At 53.2% G+C, this 25,952-nt stretch overlaps 2 protein-coding genes across 6 annotated transcripts in view; one reads left to right on the forward strand and one right to left on the reverse strand.

The window, feature by feature from the left end:
* The first annotated feature begins 3,000 nt into the window (after positions 1–3,000).
* On the forward strand, positions 3,001–17,278 carry CC2D1B (coiled-coil and C2 domain containing 1B). 5 transcript variants are annotated; one of them, XM_055341794.1, is made up of 25 exons: positions 3,001–3,143; positions 4,173–4,259; positions 5,998–6,142; positions 7,113–7,222; positions 7,598–7,756; positions 8,181–8,306; positions 8,460–8,625; positions 8,825–9,006; positions 9,178–9,253; positions 9,361–9,471; positions 9,552–9,682; positions 9,865–9,937; positions 10,099–10,229; positions 10,642–10,759; positions 10,841–10,980; positions 11,407–11,532; positions 12,001–12,059; positions 12,143–12,259; positions 12,626–12,699; positions 12,793–12,851; positions 13,067–13,118; positions 13,492–13,591; positions 13,764–13,854; positions 14,888–15,017; positions 15,270–17,278. In XM_055341794.1, the coding sequence occupies exons 2-24, from the start codon at positions 4,194–4,196 to the stop codon at positions 15,014–15,016; spliced, it is 2,541 nt and encodes an 846-aa protein (XP_055197769.1). In that variant the 5' UTR covers positions 3,001–3,143; positions 4,173–4,193; the 3' UTR covers position 15,017; positions 15,270–17,278. The 5 variants fall into 5 exon arrangements, with proteins under 5 accessions (XP_055197769.1, XP_055197767.1, XP_055197771.1 ...); XM_055341792.1 differs by having other exon boundaries at positions 3,002–3,143; positions 10,841–11,013; XM_055341795.1 differs by lacking the exons at positions 3,001–3,143; positions 4,173–4,259 and adding an exon at positions 4,559–4,660 and having other exon boundaries at positions 10,841–11,013.
* A 2,866-nt stretch (positions 17,279–20,144) lies between these two features.
* The window catches only part of ZFYVE9 (zinc finger FYVE-type containing 9), a 185,705-nt gene continuing 179,897 nt past the window's right edge, over positions 20,145–25,952 (reverse strand). Inside the window, exons 17-19 of the mRNA XM_055341934.1 lie at positions 23,571–23,676; positions 21,445–21,621; positions 20,145–20,415 (exon numbers count right to left, since the gene is read on the reverse strand). Coding sequence (XP_055197909.1) covers positions 20,254–20,415; positions 21,445–21,621; positions 23,571–23,676 — 445 coding nt within the window. The 3' untranslated portion in view covers positions 20,145–20,253. The remainder of the gene's footprint in view (positions 20,416–21,444; positions 21,622–23,570; positions 23,677–25,952) is intronic.

Below are 25,952 nucleotides of genomic sequence, written 5' to 3' on the forward strand. Positions count from 1 at the left end.
GAGTGTTTGAGAAGTCCAGTTATTACAAACACCAGATTATAAAAACCAAACCATCCTTCTGACAGTAGGCCCTTCTTGTGACTCTTCTGTTAGCCCTGCCACTTATTTAATGGCAACATGGTATGCAAAAAATTATGTGTAGCTATATTAAATAGTGGTGGGAGAATGTGTAAGAAATTGGTTACATTGCCTCTTGGAAGGAACTAGATGGCTATGGTCAGGCTTTAGAGGAAGATTTACTGTAAGTCAATGAACAATGTGAATATAACAAAGTTTATAAAAGAGAACTACTACTTGGGGTGCCTGGGTGTGCAGGCGGTTAAGCATCCAACTCTTGGTTTCAGCTCAGGTCATGGTCTCAGGGTCATGAGATCAAATCCTACGTCAGGCTCTGTGCTTAGCATGGAGTCTGCTTAAGTCTCTCCCTCTGCCCCCACCACCCCTCCCATGCTCTCTCTCAAATAAATAAACCTTAAAAAAAAAAGCCTGCTAGAAATATAGCATATATTTCTATATATATATATAAATATATATAGAAATATATTTTAAAATATAATTTTTTGAAAATTACTATTTATCAAAAAAATCTTTAAAAAGACTTAGAAGGCACAGAAAATATACTGAGAAATAAATAAAGAGATATAGTCTCTAAATACAAATCTATTCCAGTCAAAATCTTGGCAGGGTTTTTGTGTAACTTTGCAATTCTCATTTACATTTCCAACCAACAATGGAACTGACATCTAAAGTCTTCTGTCGGGCACTAAGGAAAAACACAGCACCTGTGAATAGTCCTTCCAGAATGTTTGACCAAATCTGATAAAGAAAGTTATCAGAGAAATCAAAATTGAGGGGAAGATATGCAAAGCAACTGTTCCTCTTCAAAAATATCAGTATCGGGACACCTGGGTGGCTCAGTGGTTAAGCACCTGCCTTCAGCCCAGGGTGTGATCTGGATTCCCAGGATTGAGTCCCATGTCGGGCCTCCCTGCATGGAGCCTGCTTCTCCCTCTGCCTGTGTCTCTGCCTCTCTCTTTCTCTGTGTCTCTCAATAAATAAATTAAAAAACAACAACAACAAAAAACGCCTAAATAGCTAAATGCACCATGTGAACCTTGATTGGGTTGTGGACGCGAACAATTATAAACATTAGGGAATATATATTATGTAAGTTTGAGGTAAATGTCAAACTTTGTGAATGGCAAGTTTTTGCCGTTCTATAGAATGTCCTTATTGAATTATTTATGGGTGAAAGAACATCTGCAAATAGTTCTCAAAAATTCAGAAAAAAAGTACATATATGCATATATGTTTATAATTGGATTTAATAGAGGATCAGTATCAGAGCAAAAAATTACACAATAAAAAAGAAAAATGAGTAAATAAGTCATCTACACAATAAGACACATGAATGACTAACAAAATGGAAGCCTAGTAAATGAGGCCTGCAAGTCAAAACTCTTTCACACATACATTAGAAAACCTTTCCATGACCATAGGAAACAACTAGAACCCAAATGCCCCACTGATGGGAATGTAAACTGGCACTGTTTTGGAGCTGATTTGGTAATATTTAATCTGGAAAATGCAGGAACCCTCCGAGTCAGCAATCCCACCTCTAGGTATATACCCTAGAGAAACACGCTGGACCCCAGGGTTTGTGTACAAGAATGTTTACGGCACGGTAATGGCAAGCAATTGGGAAAGAATCATTTTCATACTATGAAATACTATAGAGATGAAAAATAACCAGATACAGTATTATTGATGTGGATGAAGCTTACAAATAGAGCAGAAAAAGGGGTTGAAGAATGTATGTAGTGAGACCAATGACACGATGTTGACGCTCGCTCGCAAACAAACGCTATAGACGGCTTCCAGATCCCCACGTGCAGAGGAGGGCAAAGAATTCAGCCGAGTAAGTTTGTCTTTGGGAAAATGCTGCAACCTGAGAGGTGTACAGGTGGCTTCAACTGTATTGTGATTTTTTTTTTCTCTTAAATTTGTGGTAGGTACCCGTGTATTTAGGTCAGTTCCTAGAGAAAATAGGAGCTACTTATTGAGTAGCTACCTGCTTTAGACACTGGAGAGAACTCGGGGAACAGAAACCTCTGCCTTTGTGGAGCTTGCATTCAAACAAATATGAGATGTTGCATATGTCTGTGTATATTATTTCATTATAAGAGAAAACTTCTTTAATGAGAAGAGATGAGAATATGAGAGCGAAACTTCATTTTGAATGGTGAAATGACCTCTTTGGACAATGGCCCAAAAGCAGTAAGAAAACAGGCCCTTTGTCCAAGAAGACTGGAAGATTTTTGAAACCGCTAACTACAAATTGCAAATAATAATAATGTAAAAGTTTAGGATTCCGGCAGGAGCGCGGTGCTAGGTTTTGTTGCAGGCGAAGCTTCCCGTTAACGCCCCTCCACGCGACATCCCTGGGTCAGCAGGGCAGGGGAGCCGTCTCCGCGTCAAGCCGGAGTGACCTGGACGAGGTGCCTGGCCCTGCCGCTCTCACCTGGGCAACGCGCCTTCCGGCGAGAAAGGGGACGTGCAGTGCCTTACTGAGAAAGGGCAGCCCCTTCGCGTTTTTTGGGGACCCAGGTCTCGATCAAACCCCGACCGCGGGGGCGAAGCAGGAGCGTCCCGCCTCCGGGACGGAGCCTGCGGCAGCCCCGCCCCCACGCCGACGGGGCGGGGCGCGGGTGCGGGACAGCGCGGGCGCGGGGGGGGGGGTGCGGGGCGGGGTGGGGCGCGGGCGTCGCGCCGGAGGGGAGGGAGCTCGGCGGGGGAAGCGGCCAAGAGCCGCTGCGGGGACGCACCGGCCGCATGTGCGCGAGCAGCGGCGCACCCCAAACCTGCCCAACTACCGTCTGTCTCTCCGAGCGTCGCGCTACCTGCCCGAAGGCGCCTGCGCGCGGAAAACCTCACCGCTGGAGTCACCGGCTGGCACGTCACGCCCGCCCCGGCTTGCGCCTGCGTGGTGCGCGCCTCACGGGGCGTGGCGTCACGTGTCCGGGCGGGAGCCGCCTCCCGCAGGGTCGCTTCCTGTCGCGGCTGCCGCCGCCTCCCGGGGCCGCGGGAGCCCTGGGCTGTGCCGGGCGGGATTAGGACCGGGCTAGCGTCGGATCCGCGGCGAGGTACGCAGCGGGCCCGCCCCAGCGAGGGGTGCTGCGGGGCAGATGCGGGCGCGGGGGCGGGTCCCTCGGCTTCGCCTCCCGTGAGCGCTCCGCGGCCCTCGCGCCTCGGCCTGGGGACCTGACGTCCGTCTCTGCCCCGAGCCCGCTCGCCTCAGCGCCCCGAGGGCTGCCGTCACCCCGAGCGCCCGCGGCCGGTGAGCCTCGGAGCCCCGTGGGTTTCGCCCCTCGTCTCCATCGCGACGCCACTTCGCGGGGCCGTGGCGAGGTGCTCGGTCCTGGGCAGCCCGCCGGCCTCCGTGCTCCCTCCGCGGCCGCAGGGAGGATCCCGGATCGCCCGCCCCCGGGTGCTTCCCGGAGCCCCGAGGGCCCCGCCCGCGCCGTGCCGCGTCTCCCTGCACCCCAGGCCGCAGCTCCCTCGCGCGGGTTCCTCCCCCGGAACCCTTGTGGGGGTTCCCTCTGGGAGTCCATTCCCCGCCTTTCCTCCAACTTTTTCATGACTCAGCACAAGCATCACTTTCTCCAGAAGCTTTTGGGGGTGCGGGCCGGGGCCGCGGGGGCCGCTGGGGGGTGGCAGGCCGCGGGGCGCGCGTGTGTGGGTGACAGGCCGGGGCCGCGGGGGCGTGGGTTCCGTCACGTCGTGTCCTGTTGCGGTCGGGAGCCCGAGCGGGAATGCGGGTCGCTGCGGAGCTGAGCGGCCCGACGGGACTTGGTGTGGGGACGAGTGTCCAGGTTTGTGCCGCCAGTGGCGGCCACTGGTTGAGGCACTGGATTTCGAGCCGTAACGTAGCGGGAGCCGTTCTGAAGGCTCCAGCCTTGCGCGCAGCGGGTCCCTGAGTGGCCGACCGCGCCCCCGCGGTCCTCCTGGTGTCCCCCAAGCCGAGCAGGCGGGCCGGGGCCTCCCACCGCGGTGCCGCCGCGGGGCGGGGCAGGTGCGGGGCTGGGAGCTTGGCAGCCACACCCACGGCGGCGGCGCTGCTGGGGGCGGGCCCGGAGGCTCCTCCCGCCTGACGCGCTTTCCTTCCCCCTCAGACCGGCGTCCGCGCTGCCGAGATGCCTGGGCCGAGACCCCGGAAGGGCCCTCAGGCCAGTGGCCGGGGCGTGGCCGCTGCGAAGCAGGTATGGACGCAGCCCCCCTCGCGCCCCGGCCGCCTGGGGTCTCCACGCGGCTCGGGCAAACCGGGTCACCTGCTTGACTCCCTCGCTGGTCCTGTGAGACGAGCGGCGCTCCCTGGAGGCGGCGGCGCGGTCAGGCCCCTCTGACTAGCGCCGACCAGCCGCGCCGGGAGAGGAGCCTAAACCCGGCTGCGTTTCCACCCAGGCGTCCTCCTGCCACGGTCACTCCATGAGTGAGCGGGCTCAGGAGCCACCAAATTTGGGGTGTTCTGATGGGGTGTCATCACTGTCATAGGTTTCTCATTTAGGGCCACGATTTTGCTTGCCAGCCAAGGATGCCAGGGCTTGAGGACTGTGGCCATTGGAAGAGCTTTGCTGCTTAGAGACACAGGGCTCTGGCCCAGGTGGGAGACTGAAAAGTGTATCCTCTAATCTCCCTTTATTTCTTCTGGGCCCAAGTCCTGAAACTTCTTAGTCCATTTTTATTGTCTTAAAAGAAGTGGGTAAGGGAGGGTGTGGAATGGAGAGCATAGACTGAAGTCAAGCCCTTTACTTTAGATGCTAGCTCTGCCACTTAAGGCTGTTTCAGTTTCACCTGAGCATGGTGATGGAAATAGGGCTACCTTTTCCTAGGGCCGTCGGATTCATGGAGACAGAGAGTAGGATGGTGGTTGATGGGGTAGGGGAGGGAAAGGGGAATTGTTGAGTAAGATGAGAAGAGTTCTGGTGGTAGTGGTGGTGGTAGCACAGTAGTGTGAATGTACTTAATGCCACCAAACTGGACGCCTAAAAATGGTTACGGTGAGGGGCACCTGGCTGGCTCAGTTGGTACAGCATGCAACTCTTGATCTCAGGGCCCTGAGTTCAAGCCCCATATTGGACGTAGAGCTTACCTTAAAAAAATGATTAAGATAATTTTTCTGTTTCATTTGTTTTTTTCAAAGATTTTATTTATTAATTTGAGAGAGAGCACAAGTGGGGTGGGGACTACAGAGGGATAGGGAGAAGCAGGCTCCCTGCTCAGGGATGCAGGGCTCAATCCTAGGGCCCCAAGATCATGACCTGAGCCAAAGGCAGATGCTTAACTGACTGAGCCACCCAGGCACCCCTTGTTATGTTTTGTTTTAAAGTTTATTTATTTATTTTTAAAGATTTTATTTATTTATTCATGATAGACACAGAGAGAGAGAGAAAGGCAGAGATACAGGCAGAGGGAGAAGCAGGCTTCATGCAGGGAGTCTGATGCAGGACTCGGTCCCGGGACTCTGGGATCAGGCACTGAGCTGAAGGCAGATGGTCAACTGCTGAGCCACCCAGGCATCCCTAAAGTTTATTTATTTTTAAGTAATCTCTACACCCAGGATGGGGCCAAGATCAAGAGTCCCAAACTCTTTCAACTGAGCCAGCCAGGCACCCTGTTACATGTGTTTTACCACAATTTAAAAAAAAAAACAAAACAGGGCCTAAGTCTCAGGATTTGAGAATTAAAAATCATGTAGAATGCTAAGTGCAGTGCCTGACAGCTAGTGCTGTTACGCTGTAATAATAATGGCAATGTAGTCTTACTGGGTTCTTTATACTCACTAGGGAGATAATTGCCCCAAAGGCTAATGTTGCAGGCCTCAGTTTCCCTGTCTGCACATTGTGCCTCACACATAATGAAGGAGCCTCGGACTGCCTGAGACTGGCTCTAGGACTGGTCCTCATTGTGTGGTTCCTAAGAACCCTTCTCTGCTCTCAGCTGGGGCTCTTTGTGGAGTTTAGCCCTGAGGACATGATGCTGGGAATGGAGGAGACTGAAGATGATGGAGACCTGGAGGCTGAACTGCTGGCCCTCACCGGGGAAGCAGGGGCCACAGGCAGGAAGCCAGCCCCCAAGGGGCAGGGTGAGTTTGTGGCATTGGGCGGGCTTGTTGCTGGGACCAGATGGGTTCAGGTGGGTGGTAGAGACGGTTGTCTCCTCTCAGCTGGGAGGAGCCAGTTGGATCACCAGGTCCTTGATACCCTGTCTTCTGCAGTACTCCCACCAGGAGGCTGTCTCGTCCTGCTCATACACCTGTGTGATGGGAAGCTCACTCCTCCTCTGATGGCCCCTCTCCCCATTATGGACAATGGTCCTAATGAGTCTCAGACTGACTCACTTCTCTATCTTAGCCCTAGCTAGGGCCCAGTAGAGCGGAGGGGCTCGGGCTTAGCACAGGTTGCATTGAGCACGTAAGTACACAGACGCTATTGAGTAAGTGCAGTCTCCCTCCCCAGCCTGGAAGAGGGCAGAGACCTGAAGCCTGGGAGCATCTGAGGGTCTAAATCTTTCTTTTAGAGAGAACCATCCCTCATCCCATGTGCCCCTGAGATGAGGACAGTGGGAGGACCTGGGAAGGGAGTCACTGGTCTGGGAGACCCATGGCCCTTACATCTCTCGGTCCAAACCGGCTTTGCAGTTAGATGAGCCTGGGTTTGCATCTTGGTTACTAAGATTGCAATGTGAGGAAACTTAACCTTGGTATTATCAGCTCACGTGTGTAAAATGGGGGTGACACCTACCTTGTAAAAGTATCGTAAAGCTTCCCTGGACGTTAAAAGTCTATACATATGGGAAACGAGGCTTTGGGGAATAGATGGGCATGTCTGTGAATACCTATGACAAAAATGCCAAGAAGGGAGCATTCCCAGGAAGCTTTCCTAGCTGAGGGTCTTTTCAGCTGGGTCATGAAGAGCAAGGGTTTTCCAGGTGGGACTTTGGCTGTGGAAGGGAAAGAGGATTTCTCCCTGGATGTGTCTTGTTGGCACAGGGGACCAAAGACCCTCCTCACGGACCTTTGATTGCCCTCACCGTCTGTGACCTTCTTCCCTCAGCCCCCCTGCCTATGGCTCACATCGAGAAGTTGGCTGCAGACTGCATGCGGGATGTGGAGGAGGAGGAAGGGCTGGAGGAGGAAGGGCTGGAGGAGGATGCAGACTTGCTGGTGCGTCTGCCATGCTGGTGTGGGGGGAGAGGGGGGGCTCTGTGATCAAGCCTGAGGAAGAGGCCTGGGCTTTGTCTCGTGTGTGCTCTGAGGTTGAGTGAGTGCTTTGCCCAAGAAGGGCCCATTTTTCTAACCACGATGTGAGGTCTCTTTTGACATGTGGTCTGAGCTGTGCATTTGGGAATTTTCAGATTTGGAGTCTTCACTGTTTTTAAGGCTTTTAAGGTCAGATTAAAGGAGTGTTTTGGTAAAGAGGACTTTGAGGCACAGTGATTGATGCTGGCGATGCTGCTGGGGGTGGGGGGCTTTATTTTCGTACCCTGTCATGGGTATGATGCTGAGGTTCCCAAGCTCCTGAGACTTGTCTCTTTCCAGACTGAGCTGCAGGAGGTCCTGGGTGTGGATGAGGAGGCTGGGCCCCAGGATGGTGATGAGACAGCTAGCCCAGGAGGCTCTGAAGAGAAGAAGGGACAGGAAGACACCGAAGCCCCAGGGCAGACAGCTCTACTGACAGCTTCAGTCCCAGCAGCTCAGGTAGGTTCTGGAGGGATCCTGTGCACCTCTAATGCCCTGAAAGTGTCTGTGGAGAACATGCGTGTAGCATGGCTTGCTTAGGAAGGCTGCAGTAGCCCTTCCGTGCTCCTCCACAGCTGCCCCAAGCAGACAGAGCCTGAGAAGCTGCTTGCGGCTGGCCAGCCTCAAAGGCCTCTCTGTTCTCCCAGACCACCCCCTGCAGCCATTTCCTGACCTCCACAGATTGTTTAGGCCTCTGTGTTTCCCTCTGACATGGCATCTGGCCTCTCCAATGAGTCTTTGCCTCCCACCTTGAGACTTTTAGGCTCTTCCTTCTCCTTGAACCCAAGAGCTCCATTTTCTGGGGCAGCTTCCTTGCAGGGAGGGAGCAGCAAGGGCCTAACTGGCCCTGGAGTGGCCATGCCCTGAACTGAAGTATCTACAGGCTGGAGGGCCTCAGGGGCTGCAGGCTCTGCTGGAGGATCGGATCCACAACTACCGGGAGGCTGCAGCCAGTGCCAAGGAGGCAGGTGAAGCAGCCAAAGCCAGGCGCTGTGAGCGTGGCCTGAAGGTGGGTTGGGCCTGGCCAAGGAACAGCGCTGGGAGGAGTGGGGCTGAGGGCAGTGGGTAAGGCTTCCCCTTGTGGAGGTGAAAGATTCCTGGCCCATCTTCAGGCAGGGTTCAGGCTGAGATGACTCGCTGGGCTTCTGGTTCTCTCTTTCAGACTCTGGAGGCTCAGCTGGCTGCTGTGAGGAAAGGCAAGAAGATCAGTGAGGATGAGATTCCACCTCCAGTGGCCGTGGGCAAGAGACGGCCGGCCCCCCAGGAAGCTGCTGACAGGAACCCTGAGGCAGAGGCAGATGCCCCAGCTCCCTTCACCAAGGAGCCAGGTACCTGGAGGCATTCCAAGTCCTGTCCTAGTCTCTAAGCTCAGAGCCTGCCTCCCTATCCCACCCTGCCCATTGTCATCAGTTGCACCTTCCCTGAAAGGTCCTTGGGCCAACTGGACCTGTAGGCACTGGGACCCAAAGGGTGCGCCTTCTTCGTTGATCCTCTTGCCACTTCTGCAGGCTTTTTGTTTCTTAATAGACAAGCCCTCTCAGCCGGAGACAAGCCTCTCGGGTAGTCCTGGCATCTCTGCCCCGCCTGATTCAGACCCAGACCCACGGGCCCTGCTGTCAGCTCGACAGAGAGAGTACAAGTTGGCTGCCCTGAATGCCAAGCGGGCTGGAGACCTAGACGGTGCCCGAGAACTCATGAGGATTGGGAAGGTATGGCATCTGACTCGGAGGCCCTGTGTCCAACCCCTTGTTTCACAGATGGGGGCAGTGACCTGCATGGTCATGCATGTAGACTGGGCCTGAGGAAGATGGGTCTGAGGGGGGAGTTTTTTAGCACAAGAGTTCCCTGGCTGATGCTCACACCTGCTTCTCCTACTGTAGAGATTTGGTGCAGTCCTGGAGGCCCTGGGGAAGGGGCAGCCTGTGGACCTGAGTGCCATGCCTCCGGCACCTAAGGGTCAGTATGGGGACAGTGGGTTGGGGCCGGCTCAGGCTGACATCAGGGAGTTTCGGGGCCAGGACTCACCAGGCACCTCCACTTCCACCTCTCCTCTGGGTCCCCAGATCTGAAGGCCCTTCCACAGGCTTCCAAGGCTGTCACAGCACCCTCAGTTGTACCCCTAGCCCTGGAGCGAGTGCAGCCAGTGACGGGCTCTGACACTCCAGCAGTTCCAGGTAGGACGGGATGGTGGAACTGTGGGCTGGGGCCCTGGGGAGAGGCAGCAGACTGATGCCATCTCTTTTCTCCTTTCAAGTGGTTGCTGCTGAGCCACCGACGGTGCTGGATGCCCTGCAGCAGAGACTAAACAAGTATCGGGAGGCAGGCATCCAGGCCCGGGGCAGTGGGGATGAGCGCAAGGCGCGGATGCACGAGCGCATAGCCAAGGTGGGCCCACAGCTGCACGACCTCTCTGTGGCTGTGGTGGGCCTCGCTCTTCGGGTCTCTGTCTGTCTGTCTCTGTCTCGGGAGTTCCTGCTGCCTCAGGGGCTCGCTTGCCTTCTGGGTCTCCCTCTCCCTGCGCGGAGTCTACATGCCGCGGTCCCCGCAAGTCCCCCCTTCCCTTGCAGCAATATCAGGATGCCATCCGGGCACACCGGGCAGGACGGAGAGTGGACTTTGCTGAGTTGCCTGTTCCGCCAGGTGAGCGGGCTCGGCGTGGGGGCCTTATACGGAGGTCTGGGAGCAAGATAGGTGGGGAGGGGAAGTGCTTGCTCACGTGTCTGCCTCTAGCCATGGCTCACAGCCGCCTCGTGCTTCTCCGAGGCTCCCCTGCCCCTCTCCTAGCCATCTGTCTTCCACAGGATTCCCCCCCATTCCTGGCCTGGCGCCCGCTGTGGGCACCGAGGAAGATGCGGTGGCAGCTACTTTAGCTGCTGCCCAGAAGCTGGCTTCCTCGGAGGATCCAGTCCCAGCAGAGGAGGAGGAGGATGAGGTTTGGCTCAGGCCCAAGGCTCCAGGGGTTGGCTGGGGGGAGTAGCGGACGAGGGCTAAGCCCACTCCCTGTCGTCGTCCATACTAACAAGCTCAGTGAGGTATGCTTTCTTCGGTTTCACAGAGAAAAAACTTGGCCAAGTGCACCCAGCCAGGAGTTAGCAGAGCTAGAGTTGGGCCAGCGTCTTTCTGACTCCAGGGCCCAGCTTCAGTCCCCGTTACCCTGCTTTCCTACTGGGAAGGTTTTGAGGCAGCTTCCAGCTCTGAGGTTCTCTAGGGCCCGTGACGGGAGAGCCACTCACGTCTGGTTACATGGCAAGCTAGTGCAGCGTTAGGAAGGAAGCGCAGGTCTGGGAGCTGCCGCAGCCCGGGTGGGAAACAGACCCCCATGACACGTTCCCGGGCACCTGCAGGATGAGCCCCCAGCCCAGGCCCCAGTGGCCAAGAAGCCAGCGAAGCCTGCGGTCCCTTCATTTCGGGCCTTGCCTGATCCCAAAGCCTCGAGTTCTAAGGAGTCGCTGAGTCCCTCTGGTGAGTTGGGGAGAAGGATGGATGAGCGAAGGCTCCAGGGAGGGACAGGCATGGCCCTAGCCATCGTCCCTCATCCTTCAGTGCGGGAGCAGCTGGCATTGCTGGAGGCGCGGAGACTGCAATACCAGCGGGCAGCCCTGCAGGCGAAGCGTGGCCAGGACCTGGAGCAAGCAAAGGCCCACCTACGGGTGGCCAAATGCCTGGAGGCTCAGATCACGCAGGTACGAGCTGGCCGACCTGTGGACCTCTCCAAGGTGAGTCTCACCTCGGTGAGCAGCAGGACTTCTCAGGCAGGGGAGGCGCTGGCTGGCTTGACGGGCGGGGCCGGGAACGAAGCAGCCGCTTGGTGGCAGGCAAGGTGCAGATAGAATGCGGGGACACCTGGGAAAGAGCTGTTGCTTATGTTGCTCTGCCCTGTGGTCCCAGAGGAGGCCAGAGGGGCTAGCTGGGGTCAGAGGTGACAAGGCAGGGCAAGGCGAGGGGGAAGCAGAGCGTGGTGGCGGCCTGGGGTAGAGTGGGAGGTAGTGAGTTCCCATCACTGGAGGTTAGTGGGAACTGGAGAAACAGTGTGGATTCGGTATTTGTTATGCTCAATAGAGGAATAATCTGACTCTTGGGGCCCCTGAGGGGCCTTGTGACCTGGGCAGGTGCCTTCACCCTTGACGGATGAGGAGGGCGACTTCATCCTCATTCACCACGAGGACCTGCGGCTCTCCCAGAAGACTGAGGAGGTGTATGCCCAGCTACAAAAAATGCTTCTGGAGCAACATGAGGTCAGTTGTCGTTTCTCTTCCTCTTTCAGGGCCTGCGGCCCCCTTCAGGGAAAGGTGTGGGGCTCAGGTCAGATGGGCCTGGATTCAAATTCTGGCTCTTTTACTTACTGGTTGTGTGACCAAGGGGAACGTACTTTGAAGATGGGAGCGAGAAAGGAGTACTAAGGGAGGCGGGTGTATCTGTGTGTCTGAGTGTGTGTCCATCGTAAATCAGCCTCTGAAATGCTGTTTCTATTAGGTTTTGAACAGGAGCTCACTAAGTGAATTTGGGGGAATGGCTATCCTCAGGAAAGAAAACAGCAAAAAGTTAGAAAAGTGTGATGGGACTTGGGAACAGTGGCCTTGGGGTATGTGTTAGGGGAAGGGGGGTGAGGCTACATACAGAGGAACGGCGGGGCTCAGGCCTCGAATGCTAAACTAAGCAGTCTTGCTACGGGCTCTGGTGTCACTCTGGGCGCTTATCTGCAGAAATGTGTGCTGTTCTCCAAGCAGTTCATGCACCAGGGCAACGTGGCCGAGACCACCAGGTGAGCAGTGGGCCCAGGGCTACGGCTTATTGGGTGGGGGAGATGAGCCCTGCCGTGCTGACGTGCCCACCTATCCCTGTCAGGTTTGAGAATCTTGCTCAGGACCGCAAGAAGCAGCTGGAGATCCTGCAGCTGGCCCAGGCCCAGGGCCTTGACCCTCCCAGCCATCATTTTGAGTTGAAGACATTCCAGATTGTGAGGTGCCAAGGCTTAAGGGAAACGGGTTCCATGCAAGGATAGGACAAGAGACTGGAGACATAGGCCTTTTTAGTGAGGCATCCGGGGCTGGCTGTGCCATAGGCACTGGCGCTGGGAAGGAGTGGGCCGTGGATGCCTGCCCATGAGAAGCTCAGAGCTGCGGTGATGGCGGTGGGAACTCGGGACTGGAGGTCATGGAGGTCTGAGGTGTGCGTACCAGCCCTGCCACTGCTCGCCCAGGCCAGGTTTGCTTCCCTGGGCCTGCTCTCCTGACCACCTTCCAGCAAGGCAGCCAGGCAGGCACGGGACAAGGGGACCTTCCCTACTGCTCTTTGTCACAGCTCTTTGTCCTTGCTTCTTGGCTGTAGGATCTTCTCAGAACTCAACAGCACGGAAATGCATCTGATCATCGTCCGGGGAATGAACCTCCCAGCTCCTTCAGGTAGCTCCAGGGCCACCTCTGCACTGGGCGCTTGCCCAGACCCCTCAGCCCCGGCTACTCCTTCTGATCCCGATTCCCCTTTCTCCATCATAGGGGTGACTCCTGATGACTTGGATGCTTTTGTGCGGTTTGAGTTCCACTACCCTAACTCGGTGAGGTTCAGGTAGAGGGAGGATCCCCTGAGCCCCATCTTCCACTCTAGGACCCTGTGCCCAGTTTCTCTGCATTCCCTGGGACGTCTGGCTACTGGGAAGGGTTTGAAGACGGGGTTGGGGGGCAGGCACTTCCCTCAACACTCAGCCTAGAGGTTTCGCCCTATACACCTCTTTTTCAAGCTGTCCTGACTTCTTCCATCTTCCTGCTTTAGGAGCAGGCTCAAAAAAGCAAAACAGCTGTAGTGAAGAACACAAACTCTCCAGGTGAGGACTGCTCTCTCCTCCGACCCGCTCTCTCCTCTGTGTGTGCAGCACTTTTGTTTTCAGAGTGTTTTCAGTTTATTATCCTAAGTTGGTTTACTCAAGAGGTAATACATTTGGGGAAAGTGAGGCTCAGAGAGGTAGAGGGACCTGCCTAGGGCTCCATAGCAAGGAGGCAATGGAGATGGGACTTGAATCCAAATCCTTTCCGTTTTGGTATAATCTGTATCTAACAAGAGCACAAAAATTGTGTGGACTTCCAAGCCAGGGCCTAGAAGCTCCACCACTGTCTAGTAGGTGTCACTCCGAATTGTAGGCAGAGAGGGAAATCCAGCCGTGAGCCCATGCCACTTTTTGTCTTTTCCCATTCTTGCAGAATTTGATCAGCTCTTCAAACTAAACATCAACCGAAACCACCGGGGCTTCAGGAGGGTGATCCAAAGCAAAGGGATCAAGTTTGAAATCTTCCACAAAGGGTGAGGCCCTGATTAGGCCACTGCCAGGATGGGCCTGGGGCGGGGGTGGGGGGGTGGGGGGGTTGGGGAGCAGAGCAGCTTCTGTTGCTGCCCCTACTCTGTTTTCCTGCACGAGCCCAGGGCTCCCACCGGCCTTCCCGGTCCAACAGTCGGCTGATTCTTGGTTCCTCAGGTCCTTCTTCAGAAGCGACAAGCTGGTTGGCACAGCTCACCTGAAGCTGGAGCGGCTAGAGAACGAATGTGAGATCAGAGAGATTGTGGAGGTAGGATGAGCAAACCCAAGGACCTGCAAGTAAGAACCAACATTCACGGACGTCAGTCCCTACTGTAGGTTTCTTTGTGCCCGTTCGTTTTGAGGCATCGTAAATGTGCCGTAGACCAGGTGCTTTCCCATTCCACGTATGAGCCTGACAGGGTCCGAGACAGCGTGCTAGCGTCACTGGACAGGAAGCTGTGATGCTCTGCAGAACATGCCCCGCTACGTCCCCGGGGATGGTGGACTAGAGGGCCCCCTGAGGGTCTGACGACTGCCGTCCTACGTTTTGGGGGGGGCCGGGTTGTGGTCGGCGCAGCTGTCTAGTAGCACAGTGGAGCGGAACCAGCTCTGGACGTAAAGCTGAGCAGGTAGTTCCAGATTGGGGGCCCCCTCTAGTGTAGCTGGTCTGCGTTTAGGAATTGGCTCCAGAGAGCTTCTTGAACTTCTGTGAACTCCCTCAATTTCAGGGGCAGGGACTTGGAGACCTTGTGTGTGACAGGTGAGGACATGAAGGTCCAGTGAGAAGGGTGCCAGGTAGGCACCGAGATGGTGCCACTGGCGGGTCTTGGCCCACGTCCTTGCTGCTGCCTGTGTAGGCTGGGGCCTCTCCTTCCTTGGAGGAGGGCAGCAGGGCAGCGGCTGGATCGATGCTCTTGGCCTGTGTTCCGGTCCTTGCCCTGCCACGCTGGCTGTGCAGCCTTACTGTCCACTTCTCTCGGGGCCCCCTGTGAAGGAGGGCAGCTTAGGGCTTAGTGGCTTTCGGGTTGTGGTTTGAAGCGTGAGCATCTGTTCCGGGAGTGTTCATGGGAAGACTGGGCGGAGCCCTGGGGTCTCCTCTCCACCTTGGAGCACGGACACTTACTTGGATTTACGTCTTACTTAAGACTTAACCTAAAACCGCCAGAAGGCAGGACCGCAGGATTGTCCCGCCCGTGCGGACACTGCAGGACATGAGCTCCTTTCTTTTCTGACCCGTGAGCCGAGGAGCGCTCTGCTCCCAGCCCCGGGCCTCTCAGTTACCGTCTCCGTGGCCTTCACAGGTGCTGGATGGAAGGAAGCCCACCGGGGGCAAGCTGGAGGTGAAGGTGCGGCTGCGGGAGCCTCTGAGCGGACAGGATGTACAGACGGTCCTGGAGAACTGGCTGGTCCTGGAGCCCAGGGGCCTGTAAGGTGGGCAGCTGCCTGGGTCCCTGACCTCTGCCCTCCAGAGTGGTCTGGGTTCCTCTCCTGTGGGGGAGAAAACCTAGGACTCTCCCCTCTGTAAAGACAACCAAGGGGCAAAACTGTTGGGTAGGGCTGGGGCCGAGTTCCTTGGATTCTAGAACTGGAGGTCTTGAGTCTGACTGCAGGAAATCTTTTCTAAACTGTTGGCATGTGCAATACAGTTTAGACTCACGACACGTGCTCTGTGCCCTCGTGCAGGAGACGGCCCGCACTGGGAGAGGAAACGGGCGGCAGCTGCGTGCAGGAGTGTACTCTTCCCAGCTTTGTTGGCTACAGAAACCTTTGTATGTAAGGAAGATGCTGCTACGCGAGCACCAAAGATCTGGGGAGTATGTGTGTTACTGACCACAGCCCTGGTCCTCCACCGGAGCAGGCTGGATCCCGGAGCTCTCCCCTGCCGCCCCTGCCGCCAGGCCAGGGCACAGATGGCCTCCTAGCCTCGTTGCTCTGTGCCGGGGGTCTTCCAGCCCCTTAACCTTTGCGTAGCAACTGTGTGTAGCTTATCCTCACCCTGGATGCAACATTTCTGGATGTGCCTTTCAAAGCTCTAACTGAGGGATGGGAGAACTTGAGGGTGACCGGGAAACCCCTGCCTGGGGCAGGGCCGGGTTCCGTGACTCCACTTGGTCAGTGCAGCCTGTCCCACACAACTCAGTTTACCCTAGCTGTGCCTGTGCCTGTGCCTTGGCTCCTGACTGCTGCTGCGCCAGCCTCCCTGCTTCCCGAAGCTGTCCTGGAGGAGGAAGTTACACCCAGGAAGGCGTGCTGGGAAGTAGGGGCGAGGCTGGGTCTCGGGTTTGGTCCGTGCATCTAAGACTAAATGACTGTTAACTGGAAGAAGAAAAACAAATAGAAAAAATAATAATAATATATATATATATGTAATTTTATGTAGCCGCTTTTATTTAAGAAACTAGGTCAAATTTATTATAGGGGTTTTACAACACTCTATATGCAGAGTAATTATCAAAGTCCTGAGTAAAAGCCCTGTTCCCTGTCACTTTTAAAAGCCAGAGTGGCAGTAACATTTGTTATTGACAGAAATTGCCACCATGGCTTTTGCTTTTGAGGGAGGGCAAGGGGAAGCCTTAGGTCTGCTGCTCCCCTAGACAAGTCCCTTGGTTCCTGCCCAGGAAATTCTCCTTTGGCTCTGTTTTTCTGAATGGATGGAGACAACGGAGGGAGTTAGAATAGATTTAGATTTAATAGCCAAAACCGCAATATGCTACATTTCTTAGAAATAAGCGTTAACATCTTTTTTTCCCCCTTTTTGAAGCATTAGGTTCAACAGAGCATTCCTCAAGATTTTTTAAAGGCTATGAGTGAAGCAGATGCATTCAGCTTCCCAGTCACCATGGGACTGCACAAGCACAGCTCAGGGATAGAACTTCTTCGTGTCTTTTTCCAGGATAGGGCTGGACCATGCTTCCTGCCCTTAAGAGCAGAGCGGTTCGTGATGAACAGAATGGGAATGACAAACGGCTTTTTTCCTAAAGTTTTCTAGCCAGTCTTCCTTACCTATCGGTGAATTACCAAAATTTCCACAGATGTGAGAGCTAGAACACTTGATTGCAGTCATATCTGTGTCAAGCAATAATCTAGAATGAGAAGGAGGTGGTTAGCTTTTAGAAGGTGGCCTAGAGCAAAGGGGGGGGGTGACTCGGGAGGGTTCCTGAGGGTGTGCACCCACCCTGGTGTTCCTCCAGCTGCGATTATCCTCAGAGGTTACAAACAGCCCTAGGAGGTTTTACGTTCGGGCTCCGCTAGGAATGAATGCCCTGTTCTGATTTGACAGTTTTGTGCCTCAGAGACGTCCTTTCACGACCTGTTCTGCTCCGGTACGCGTCATTCCCCTTTGCTTTTGGAAAACAACCTGCAGGCTGAGGAAGGTGAGACGAAGCCACCCACTGGACTTGGAAACTGAGATTGTTAAAAGGCCCTTGTAGCAGCCACGGCATGCAGGGGTCACTAGTGGGCAGTGCCTGCCCAGCCTCCTGGTCCTAAGATCTGTCCTCTTGCAGCAACCAGACATCAAGAGTTCTGGGACTCCTGAGCAGCTGGGAACCAGTCACAACCCAAATAACTTTACGTCATAAATTCTTTCTTCAGTCTAGTGCTAGATGTGCTTCCTTTAGAATTAGTGAACTGGATAAAATAAAAATTTTAAAATTTATCTTATTAAAGGGCAAAAGATTTTAGAACCTTAACATTATTTTCCTTTCTTATGGCACCACTGTGAAACCTTCATTGTTACTTCCAAATTCCGAGCAGGTTTCCTTAAGTATTCGTGGATGGCTCCTAAAAGATCTTGTCCCTTAAGAAAGCTCCTTTTAGGATGAAACTGTAGGGCTGAGACAGAGCCAGGGAACTTGCACCTGCTCCAGCTCCATCACAGATTTTTCCCTCCCAGGGCCTCAGCTTCCCAAGCTCTAAAATGGGCATGATCATGCCTGCTCTACTCCTTAGCCTTTCTAGCCATATATTCACTCCCTAAAATAGAAACCACACCAAAAACAGAAACAGTGTTCAGCAGATGCCCTGATGACTGAAACACATGAAGATGCATAAATTATTCCCCAGGGACTAGTTATGATAGAAGTAAATTCATTTGGAAATTTGGGGCCGGCCGGCGTTCAGGGACCACAGCGGATAGGGGAAGACACTAGATGGGAACTTCCACAAAGCAAAGTCCCACATTCCTGTGACCCTGGAGACCAGAAGGTACTCCGGGAGTGTTGATAAAAATACGTAGACAAACTACATTGCCTAACGTTTAGTAAGAATTCAATAATTAAAATTAGTAAGTTACCAAGATGGCAATTATTTTCTTCTTTATAAGGATCTCTGTACAATATTCTAAAAAATCTTCACTTATTTAGAAATGTGAGGTTTCAGCCCTCCACTTTGTATCGTTCTTCTACAACATATAGAAACATAAAACAAGGGAAAAAAGTAAACCAGCCCGGGTTACTTTATGCTCAGCTCCACAAGATGACTTTACTAAACAAAAGGTGTTTCATACAGTTGAGGAAAGGGTCCGACTATGCAGGGCGAGAGCGCGTCCTCAGCAGGACTCCGAAGCTTGCACTGGTCCCGAAGAAGCCGCGTTTGCGAGATGTACCGCCGAGGAAAGATCGACTGCGGGAAACCCGCCAGCTCCTGGGCGGCTCTCAAGTTCCGGGGCTGAGGCGGCCTGGGTGGCGCGCCCGCGACACACGTCGAAGTGTCACCCGTCTGGCAGCTGCGGTGGGGGGTGGTTCCAGAGCTCAGTCCTGACAAGTCGGCGCACTGTGGGGGCACCTTGGGGTCCACGGGAAAGTCCCGTCCACAGATGTCCGCGGCTGCAGCCGCAAAGCCCACGGGCACAGAATGCGGCGGCCCCGCCCCCCGGACGAGGGATCAGCCCAGCTGAGCGCGCAAGGCTAGAGCCCGCGGCCCGAGACGCCAGGCGCTAAGCCAACTTTAGCCGCCAGGGGGCAGCGCTCACCCCCAGGGGACTGCGTTAACTTCTAGGGGATTCTTGGAGTGGTGCTGCTCACGCAAAGGGCGGACTCCTGCTTGGCCGGGCTGCGAGTAGATGGCAGCGGCAAGGGAGCTGCCCTAGACCAGGATTTTTCAAACCGAGTTGTGAAACCCATTTGGTCCGTGACTAAAGAAGTTTTTAGCAAAGAGAACATGATCACATATCACGTGTATCAAGGGTCACCTAGATCTTGGCTTCTACCGCTCCCACGAAAAGACACTGGGGCGCATTCCAAAGCGCAGGCAGGGTAGATACTCCATGAACTGGGATGGTGACCTTCGGACAGAGAGGAAAATGGGAGGAGAGCCTCACAAGGATGTGGGCGCTGGCTTGAAGGGGCGCTCTGGCCAGAGCTGAGAGCACCTGAGCTCCGAAATAGAGAATTACAACTACTCCAATGTGATGTTAACAATGAAAAGTAATTAAATGCATGGATAGGAAAGAAGGAAGGGCTTCCGCTTACAGATGACCAAGCATAACTGCTAAAGTGCCAAGAATGCACAGACTTAGCATCAAACACAAAATGAGGCATTGTCGATTCAAAAATGGGGTGAAGAAACCTATACTCACCAAAAATACGGAGGACATAAAGGTGAGTCAGGACAGCTGCTTGCTCAGTCTGATGCTAGGCTGGAAGCTTTGGAGGAAAAAAATGCTCTGAAGGACATGACTGGACAGATGCCACATTCAAGGATCCTATTAATGTTAAACTGAAGTTGCAGTTATGAAGGAGAACGTCCTTATTTTTAAGATTTAAACATCATTTAGGGATAAAGGACGATGATGTATGCAACTTACTCTCAAATGCCTTAATTTTTTTATGGAGAGAGAAAAAGCTAAAGCAAATGAAGCAAAATGTTAGTATGTGAACAAGCGGTGAGTCTAGGTAAAGCGCACGTAGGTTTTGTATTTACAGCTCTCCCAGAGGTTCACGTTACTTTCTCAATACAGTGTTTCTTGAAAGTTGTCCAGCACAGACCTAGAGGCGTCTTGCGTGTACTCTCTCTTTCCCGGAAAGCCCCAGAGCCTGAGCGATCCTGAATGCGGCTCTGCTTCGAGGGACCGCACACTGAGCTGCCCTACCTCGGACCTTGGCCACAGGAGATGGCCCCTGGGGCTCTGGTTCACTGCTGCGAGTAAGCTGCTCAAAAACACCGAGGGGGAATTCCACTTGGAGTCACTGTGATGTAAGGGACAAAATCAGTGCGGGAGTCTCCTGTTTTATATCAATTCTGTACAAAGAGTGCAAGACCAATGCTTCTTTGTTTATTTCCCCTCTGCCCTCCCAACCCCGTTCTTGGCGATGGTTGTACCCATCTGAGCATTTCTGAGCACAACAGCATATGGAAATCTTGAGAGGAGAGCAGGATTTTTGTCTAAATGGTAACGGAAGGGGATTAGCGGCAAGGATAGCGTAACTTGTGCGGTAACAGAAGCTGCCTGGATCTTCTCGGTGGACAATGCATAGAAGACTCAGAATTACGGAACACCTGACCCCCGGCCACCCTCTCCCACCCCTGTCCCCAAGCCCCGCTCCCACCCACCCCCCATTTAATAGTGTTAACAAAAGCTTAATCTTCCAGTTCTAAAGTGCAAATGATTTGGGTATGACTGCTGTTGCAACAGGTCTGAACAGAAAACCAGTGAGGTCTTCTCCGTCTATGCGATGTTTTCCAGAATGTAAAAGATGAGCTCCATGACAACGGGGCCCTCGCTCAGCTGGCAGGCCCCTCCGTGGATCACCGGCACCAGGGCGCTGTCCAGGTCACTTGTGTACTGCGAGGGCAGGGGCTGCCCGTTACTCCCGGCCTGATAGCCAACCTGGCACACAAGAGAGGGGGACGTCACCGCCCAGGGAAGGCCAGGCGGCCGGGCTGCGGGGAGACTGCCACCGCGTGCCCTCCTTCCCTCCCCTCCCCCGTTGTCTGCTGCCCATCAGGACACATTCATCCCCACCGTGCTGCTGGGGCTGCGCAACCCCGAAGGCCTCAGGCTCCCAGGAAGGGGCGGCACCGAGAGCGCGGCGCGTGGGCAGCAACACCGAGGCCTTCGGGGCTGGACGTCAGGCACGAAATCCACAAGGCACGTTCACCCGAAAGGACCCAGGTGAATAGAAGGGGGGCCTGCCGAGAAGGTGTGCTCTGCGACTGCTCAGGCCGGTGACCCCCCAGCAGGTCATCAGTCACATTCGAGAAAGGGCCGAGGTCCCTCGTTCGTGTTACCCGATAGGCTCACTAGGGCTGCGCGGGTCAAGACCTTAAGTAGGAAACAAACACGCGGACTGATGACCAGCTGGAAGCAGAGCCCGGTCACGACCTCTCCCATCTTCCCTGACGGTGACAAAGCTCTGCACCAAAGCCTGAGAAGTGGGACACGTCCCAGGGACCTGCTAGATCAGAATACAGGGCGATGGGAGAGAGCCGCGGGGGCGAGGACCTGGGAGGGGGGGTGGGCTGTTCCTAGTCCGCAGCGCGACCAGTGTGGGGATGCTGGCGGCAGCAGAGCTGGTGAGGCCCCCGCAGCTGGGTTAGGGAAACGACAGGATGAGGACGGTGAGGGACATGCAGGCTGAGGGCAGCAGGTCGGTCCCTAAGGATGGGACGGGCAACGAGGAGTGCTGATGCCCTTCACATGGGGTGGCAGGTCCTCCCACACACCTCCGCTCCTTCCCCACCCTCACGACTAAGTCCTTGGACATACTCGGGTGAGGAAGCCAAGGTTCAAGCGATTCAGAGTCTCCCAAGCAGTGCATTTGGGAACGTTCCCGGCCGAAGACCCAGGGAACTCACTTGTCAGGAGATACAGGCGTCGCTAAGCCCAGCTTCCCAGGCTGCCTGACACTCTTCTTACCTGGTCGGAGTCTAGTGTCACACGGAGTCCTAGTTTAGTCATTCCGTCCTCCTTCAGGAGCTTGAGGTGGGGACAGAGTGCGAGGCAAAAGGCCTTGGCCACATGCTCAGTCAGTCGGCTATGATCCGCAGGGTCACTCAGGCAACTGTGCTGGTCGTCATTTTCTAGGAAAAATACCTGTTCCCCAAACAGAAGAGACTTTAGCCTCGTGCCCGGGAGATGTGGGGACAAAGAGCAAGTCCGTGAACTTACTGGTATGAGCGCCCTGATGCCCAAAGGCCTTAGGGAAGGCCTCCCATCTCCCTGGTCTCACCCATGCTCGTAAGGGCGTGTTCTCCTCAGAACCAGAAAAGGCTGGCATTTCGCACTGTGTTCTTCTAAAAGGTGATCCTTTTATGTGGCGACTCCTCTTAGGAAATGACCGTGGAGTCTGAGGGAACAGCTCTTACAGATTGTGACCCAACCCCAGCACCTCCCACATCTCTCCGAGAGGAGAAGCGACTTCAGGGCACAGAAGTAGAGGCAAGGCCACGCCAAGAAGCAGAGTCTCCTGCCTCTCAGGACAAGGCTTTCCTGCCGCACGGCCATGCCCACTGAGGCCGGGGCAGTGCGCGGAGCAGCACGGACAGAATCGGAGCAGCAGAGCTGAGACACGCAAGTCCTGGCCAGAGAAGAGGCTCAGGGCTTCCTAATGCGCGGTTATTCCTTCGTAAGGCAGCCCTGTCCCCAGTGACTATAAATGATGTAAAAGCATAACACAGAAGCCGGAGATGTGCAAACACCCAAGGCTCTTGCGCGCACTCCCCGCCCTGGGCCTGCCAAGCAGCCCACACAAGTACCACGAGGGGCGGCCGGGAGGCCCAGGCGCTTGGGCCGCAGCACCACAACCGAGCGGAGTCCGCAGGGGCGTCCGGAGACCTGGGCCCCTGCTCTGCTGGCCAATGGGTGCCTACTGTCTCAGGATTACTGGGGAGCAAGGCGGGGAAGGCGGCCACTGCTCGGAGTGGTAAGGAGGCCCCGTGGCCCAGACCCTGCACCACTTGAAATGCGTCCAAGGGAAAATGGTGACAAAGCGGCCAAGGCCACTGAGCTGCACATGAGAACACTGGGCCTGGTCGTACAAAGGGTACGTCACTCGGAACAACAGCCCCAGAAATGGGAAACCAGGTTCTGGGTAACTTGGGTAAAGCATTGGACATCGCTTGCCTGGACTTACCTTGTGTGTAATACAGAAAAGCTAGAAGCCACGGAATTTTTTTAAAACAAATTCAGACTTTTAAGGCTGTAAGGAATTTTAGAGGTCTTCTCATGTAATATTTTATTTTGTGGAGTGTAACTCAGGTTGAAGAGAAATGAAGAGACCTACAACCTCCCCGTTTATTCTCTAAGAATAACCTCCCTGAGCTGCGCCCCGAACGGGCTGCCCTGCCCCTCCCACTCCCAGGTGAACCTCTCTCTGCAGCTCTCAGGTGAGACAGGACCACGGGGGAAAGAGTTCGGCACTGGCTACATCTGGGTTTAAAGCAGAACTTTGCCATTACTTGTTTGCCTTGGGATCTTGGGCAAGTTACCGAGTCTCTCTCTGAGCTTTAGTTTTCTTATTGGTGAAATGAGCCTATTTTTTAAAGCCTGTGTTACGTAAGAGACTTTAACTGTGAGCACAGCCTAACTAGCCCACCATTCTGAGGAGCACAGCACAGAGGGTATATACCACTCAGACAAACATCCTTCTTGAATTCTAATGCAAAAAAATCTCTAAAAGCTCATTCATAAAAAGGAAGGAAAGCAGATCACTACAGGCTGTGCTTGGTGGCATTTCTTCCTGGACAGACTGGAGGGACCTGGGAGTATAGAGGGTACACAGAAAATTTTCTTTTCTTATCCTCCAGAATCCGTCCACAGTGTGTCTCTGGACCTTGCAAAAAGTTGTGCTCAAAGGAGATCAAGACACCAAGTTTCTTTCCCTTTTTTTTTTTTTTAATTTTATTAGAGAGCACAGAGGGAGAGGGAGAGGGAGAGGGAGAAGCCGACTCCCTGCAGGGCAGGGAGTCCGATGAGGGACCCGATTCCAGGACCCTGAGATCATGACCTGAGCCACCCAATCACCCAAAGTTTCATCTCCTTACCTCTGTCCATCTGATGACTTTTCCATTTGCTTTATACTCTGATCCATGGAATATCTTCACGCTTGTTATAGACTCCATGGACTTCCCATCTATGGGACTTACAACACTACAATAGAGACAAAGGAAAGAGATGGGAGCAGCTCTTGAAGTTAGAAGAACCATGTCTCTAATCAAGTCTTGCTACTAATTACACCACGCACTTTGTTGAACACACCTGAGCAACACATCACAGCAAGAAGACACTGCACAGAAATGTACGTGACTAGAGCTCTTGTGGGAAGGGCCTGTGCAGAAATCATTCAAAGGACACATAAAAAAGGAGCCATGATTCCAGGAATTGCTTCTTTCAATGTAAAAAAAAAAAACTCTACTCAAACCTGCTCCTTCCTGAACTCAGCAAGTGCATGGCCACCCACCTGATTGCGCTCTCCGCCCCGCGCTCTCACTGCTCCTGACCCTAACACTCACACATTTGCATATCTGCCTCACAAATGAACTTCTTAAGGGGAGGGACATGATACACTTGCCTCTGTATGCTGTACTCCCAGTTCTGACCCACTGCTTAGAATATAGGAGTTTAATATTTATTGATTAAAAGAATTATTTGACCAAGTATGTTAATTTTAACAGTGCTGGTGTAAGCTCATGAACAAATATTGATATTATTATTGCAACAAATTCCCTTTAGTGCTAAATTATCACTCCTAGATTTCTGAATAAAGAAAGGCCACTTAAAAAAAAAGGCCACTTTTTATAATAATTTCCTCTTCAAAATATAGCAAGTATAAATAGGTGGAGATTCACCCCATTCTGATGAGGATTTAAAATAATTGTCACAAAGATTCCAAATTCTTCCTTTTAAAAAACAAAAAACAAATGGTGGGTATTTGTTGTTTCTAATGGCTGAGTAATATTCCATTGTATACATAGACCACTGGAGGGTATTATGCTGAGTGAAATAAGTCAATCGGAGAAGGACAAACATTATATTGTCTCATTCATTTGAGGAATATAAAAAATAGTGAAAGGGAATAAAGGGGAAAGGAGAAAAAAATGAGTGGGAAATATCAGAAAGGGAGACAGAACATGAGAGACTCCTAACTCTGGGAAACAAACTAGGGGTGGTGGAAGGGGAGGTGGGCAGGGGGTGGGGGTGACTGGGTGGCAGGCACTGAGGGGGGCACTTGACAGGATGAGCACTGGGTGTTATTCTATATGTTGGCAAATTGAACACCAATAAAAAATAAATTTATAAACAAAACAAAACAAAACAAAAAAAACAGGGCAGCCCCGGTGGCTCAGCAGTTTAGCGCTGCCTTCTGCCCAGGACATGATCCTGTTGACCCGGGATAGAGTCCCATGTCGGTCTCCCCGCAGGGAGCCTGCTTCTCCCCCTGCCTGTGTCTCTGCCTCTCTGTCTCTCATGAATAAATAAATAAAATCCTTAAAAAATAAAAAATAAACAAAAAACATCTTATTTATTTATTTGGTGCAGGGAGGAGAGAGAGAAAACACATGAGGCAGAGGGAGAAGCCCCATGTGGGGCTCCATCCCAGGACACCAGGATCATGACCTGAGCCAAATGCAGACAGTCAACTGACTGAGCTGCCAGGCACCCCCCAAGCTCTTCCTAACAATTTTCAAACCTGTTTATGTTTTTTAATCTCTATGTAAAAAGATCAAATTAAATTTCAATATAGGGGATTCATTTCATTCACCTGAATTAAAATTATTTAAACAACACTGAATTTAATTTGTAACTCATGAAACAACAGTGTCAAACAAGGGCGCTCTTGGGGCGCCTGGTGCCACAATCAGTTGAGCATCAGACTCTTGGTGAGATCGAGCCCCACGTTGGGTCCGTGCTCCGTGTGGACCATGCTTCAGATTCTTTCTCCCTCTCCACCCTCCCTGCTCCCTCCCTGCTCATGTACTCGCTCTCTAAAATGAATAAATAAAATCTTTTTAAAAAGGGTAATCTTAGTTTATTAGAGTATTTTGGGACAGGATACCCAGACACTGAGGGACAAGCTGGAAAACATTCACTTTATACACTACACACTAAACTCTTGAATTCAAGAGCCTTCCTTAACTAATTCTCGTCCTGTTTTTTGTCTGGTTTTTTTTTTAAGATTTTATTTATTTATTCATGAGAGACACACACACACACACAGAGAGAGAGAGAGACAGAGACAGAGACAGAGACAGGAGCAGAGAGAGAAGCAGGCTCCATGCAGGGAGCTCGACACGGGACTCAATCCTGGGGCCCCGGGGTCACGACCAGAACCAAAGGCAGACACTCAACCACTGAGCCCCCCTGGCATCCCTCGTCCTGTTTTCTAAGATGCTGCCACTGGCGGCTGCTGTAGGTAGGAAGGGGCA

This window comes from Nyctereutes procyonoides, unplaced genomic scaffold (assembly GCF_905146905.1).
Source record: "Nyctereutes procyonoides isolate TBG_1078 unplaced genomic scaffold, NYPRO_anot_genome, whole genome shotgun sequence".
Taxonomy (NCBI): Eukaryota; Metazoa; Chordata; class Mammalia; order Carnivora; family Canidae; genus Nyctereutes; species Nyctereutes procyonoides.

Coding starts and splice junctions, on each gene's coding strand:
- CC2D1B (XM_055341792.1), top strand. CDS start 4,194: ATGCCTGGGCCGAGACCCCGGAAGGGCCCTCAGGCCAGTGGCCGGGGC. Junction 9,007..9,177: donor AACTCATGAGGATTGGGAAG/GTATGGCATCTG, acceptor CTCCTACTGTAG/AGATTTGGTGCAGTCCTGGA. Junction 10,760..10,840: donor GGAGTCGCTGAGTCCCTCTG/GTGAGTTGGGGA, acceptor CTCATCCTTCAG/TGCGGGAGCAGCTGGCATTG.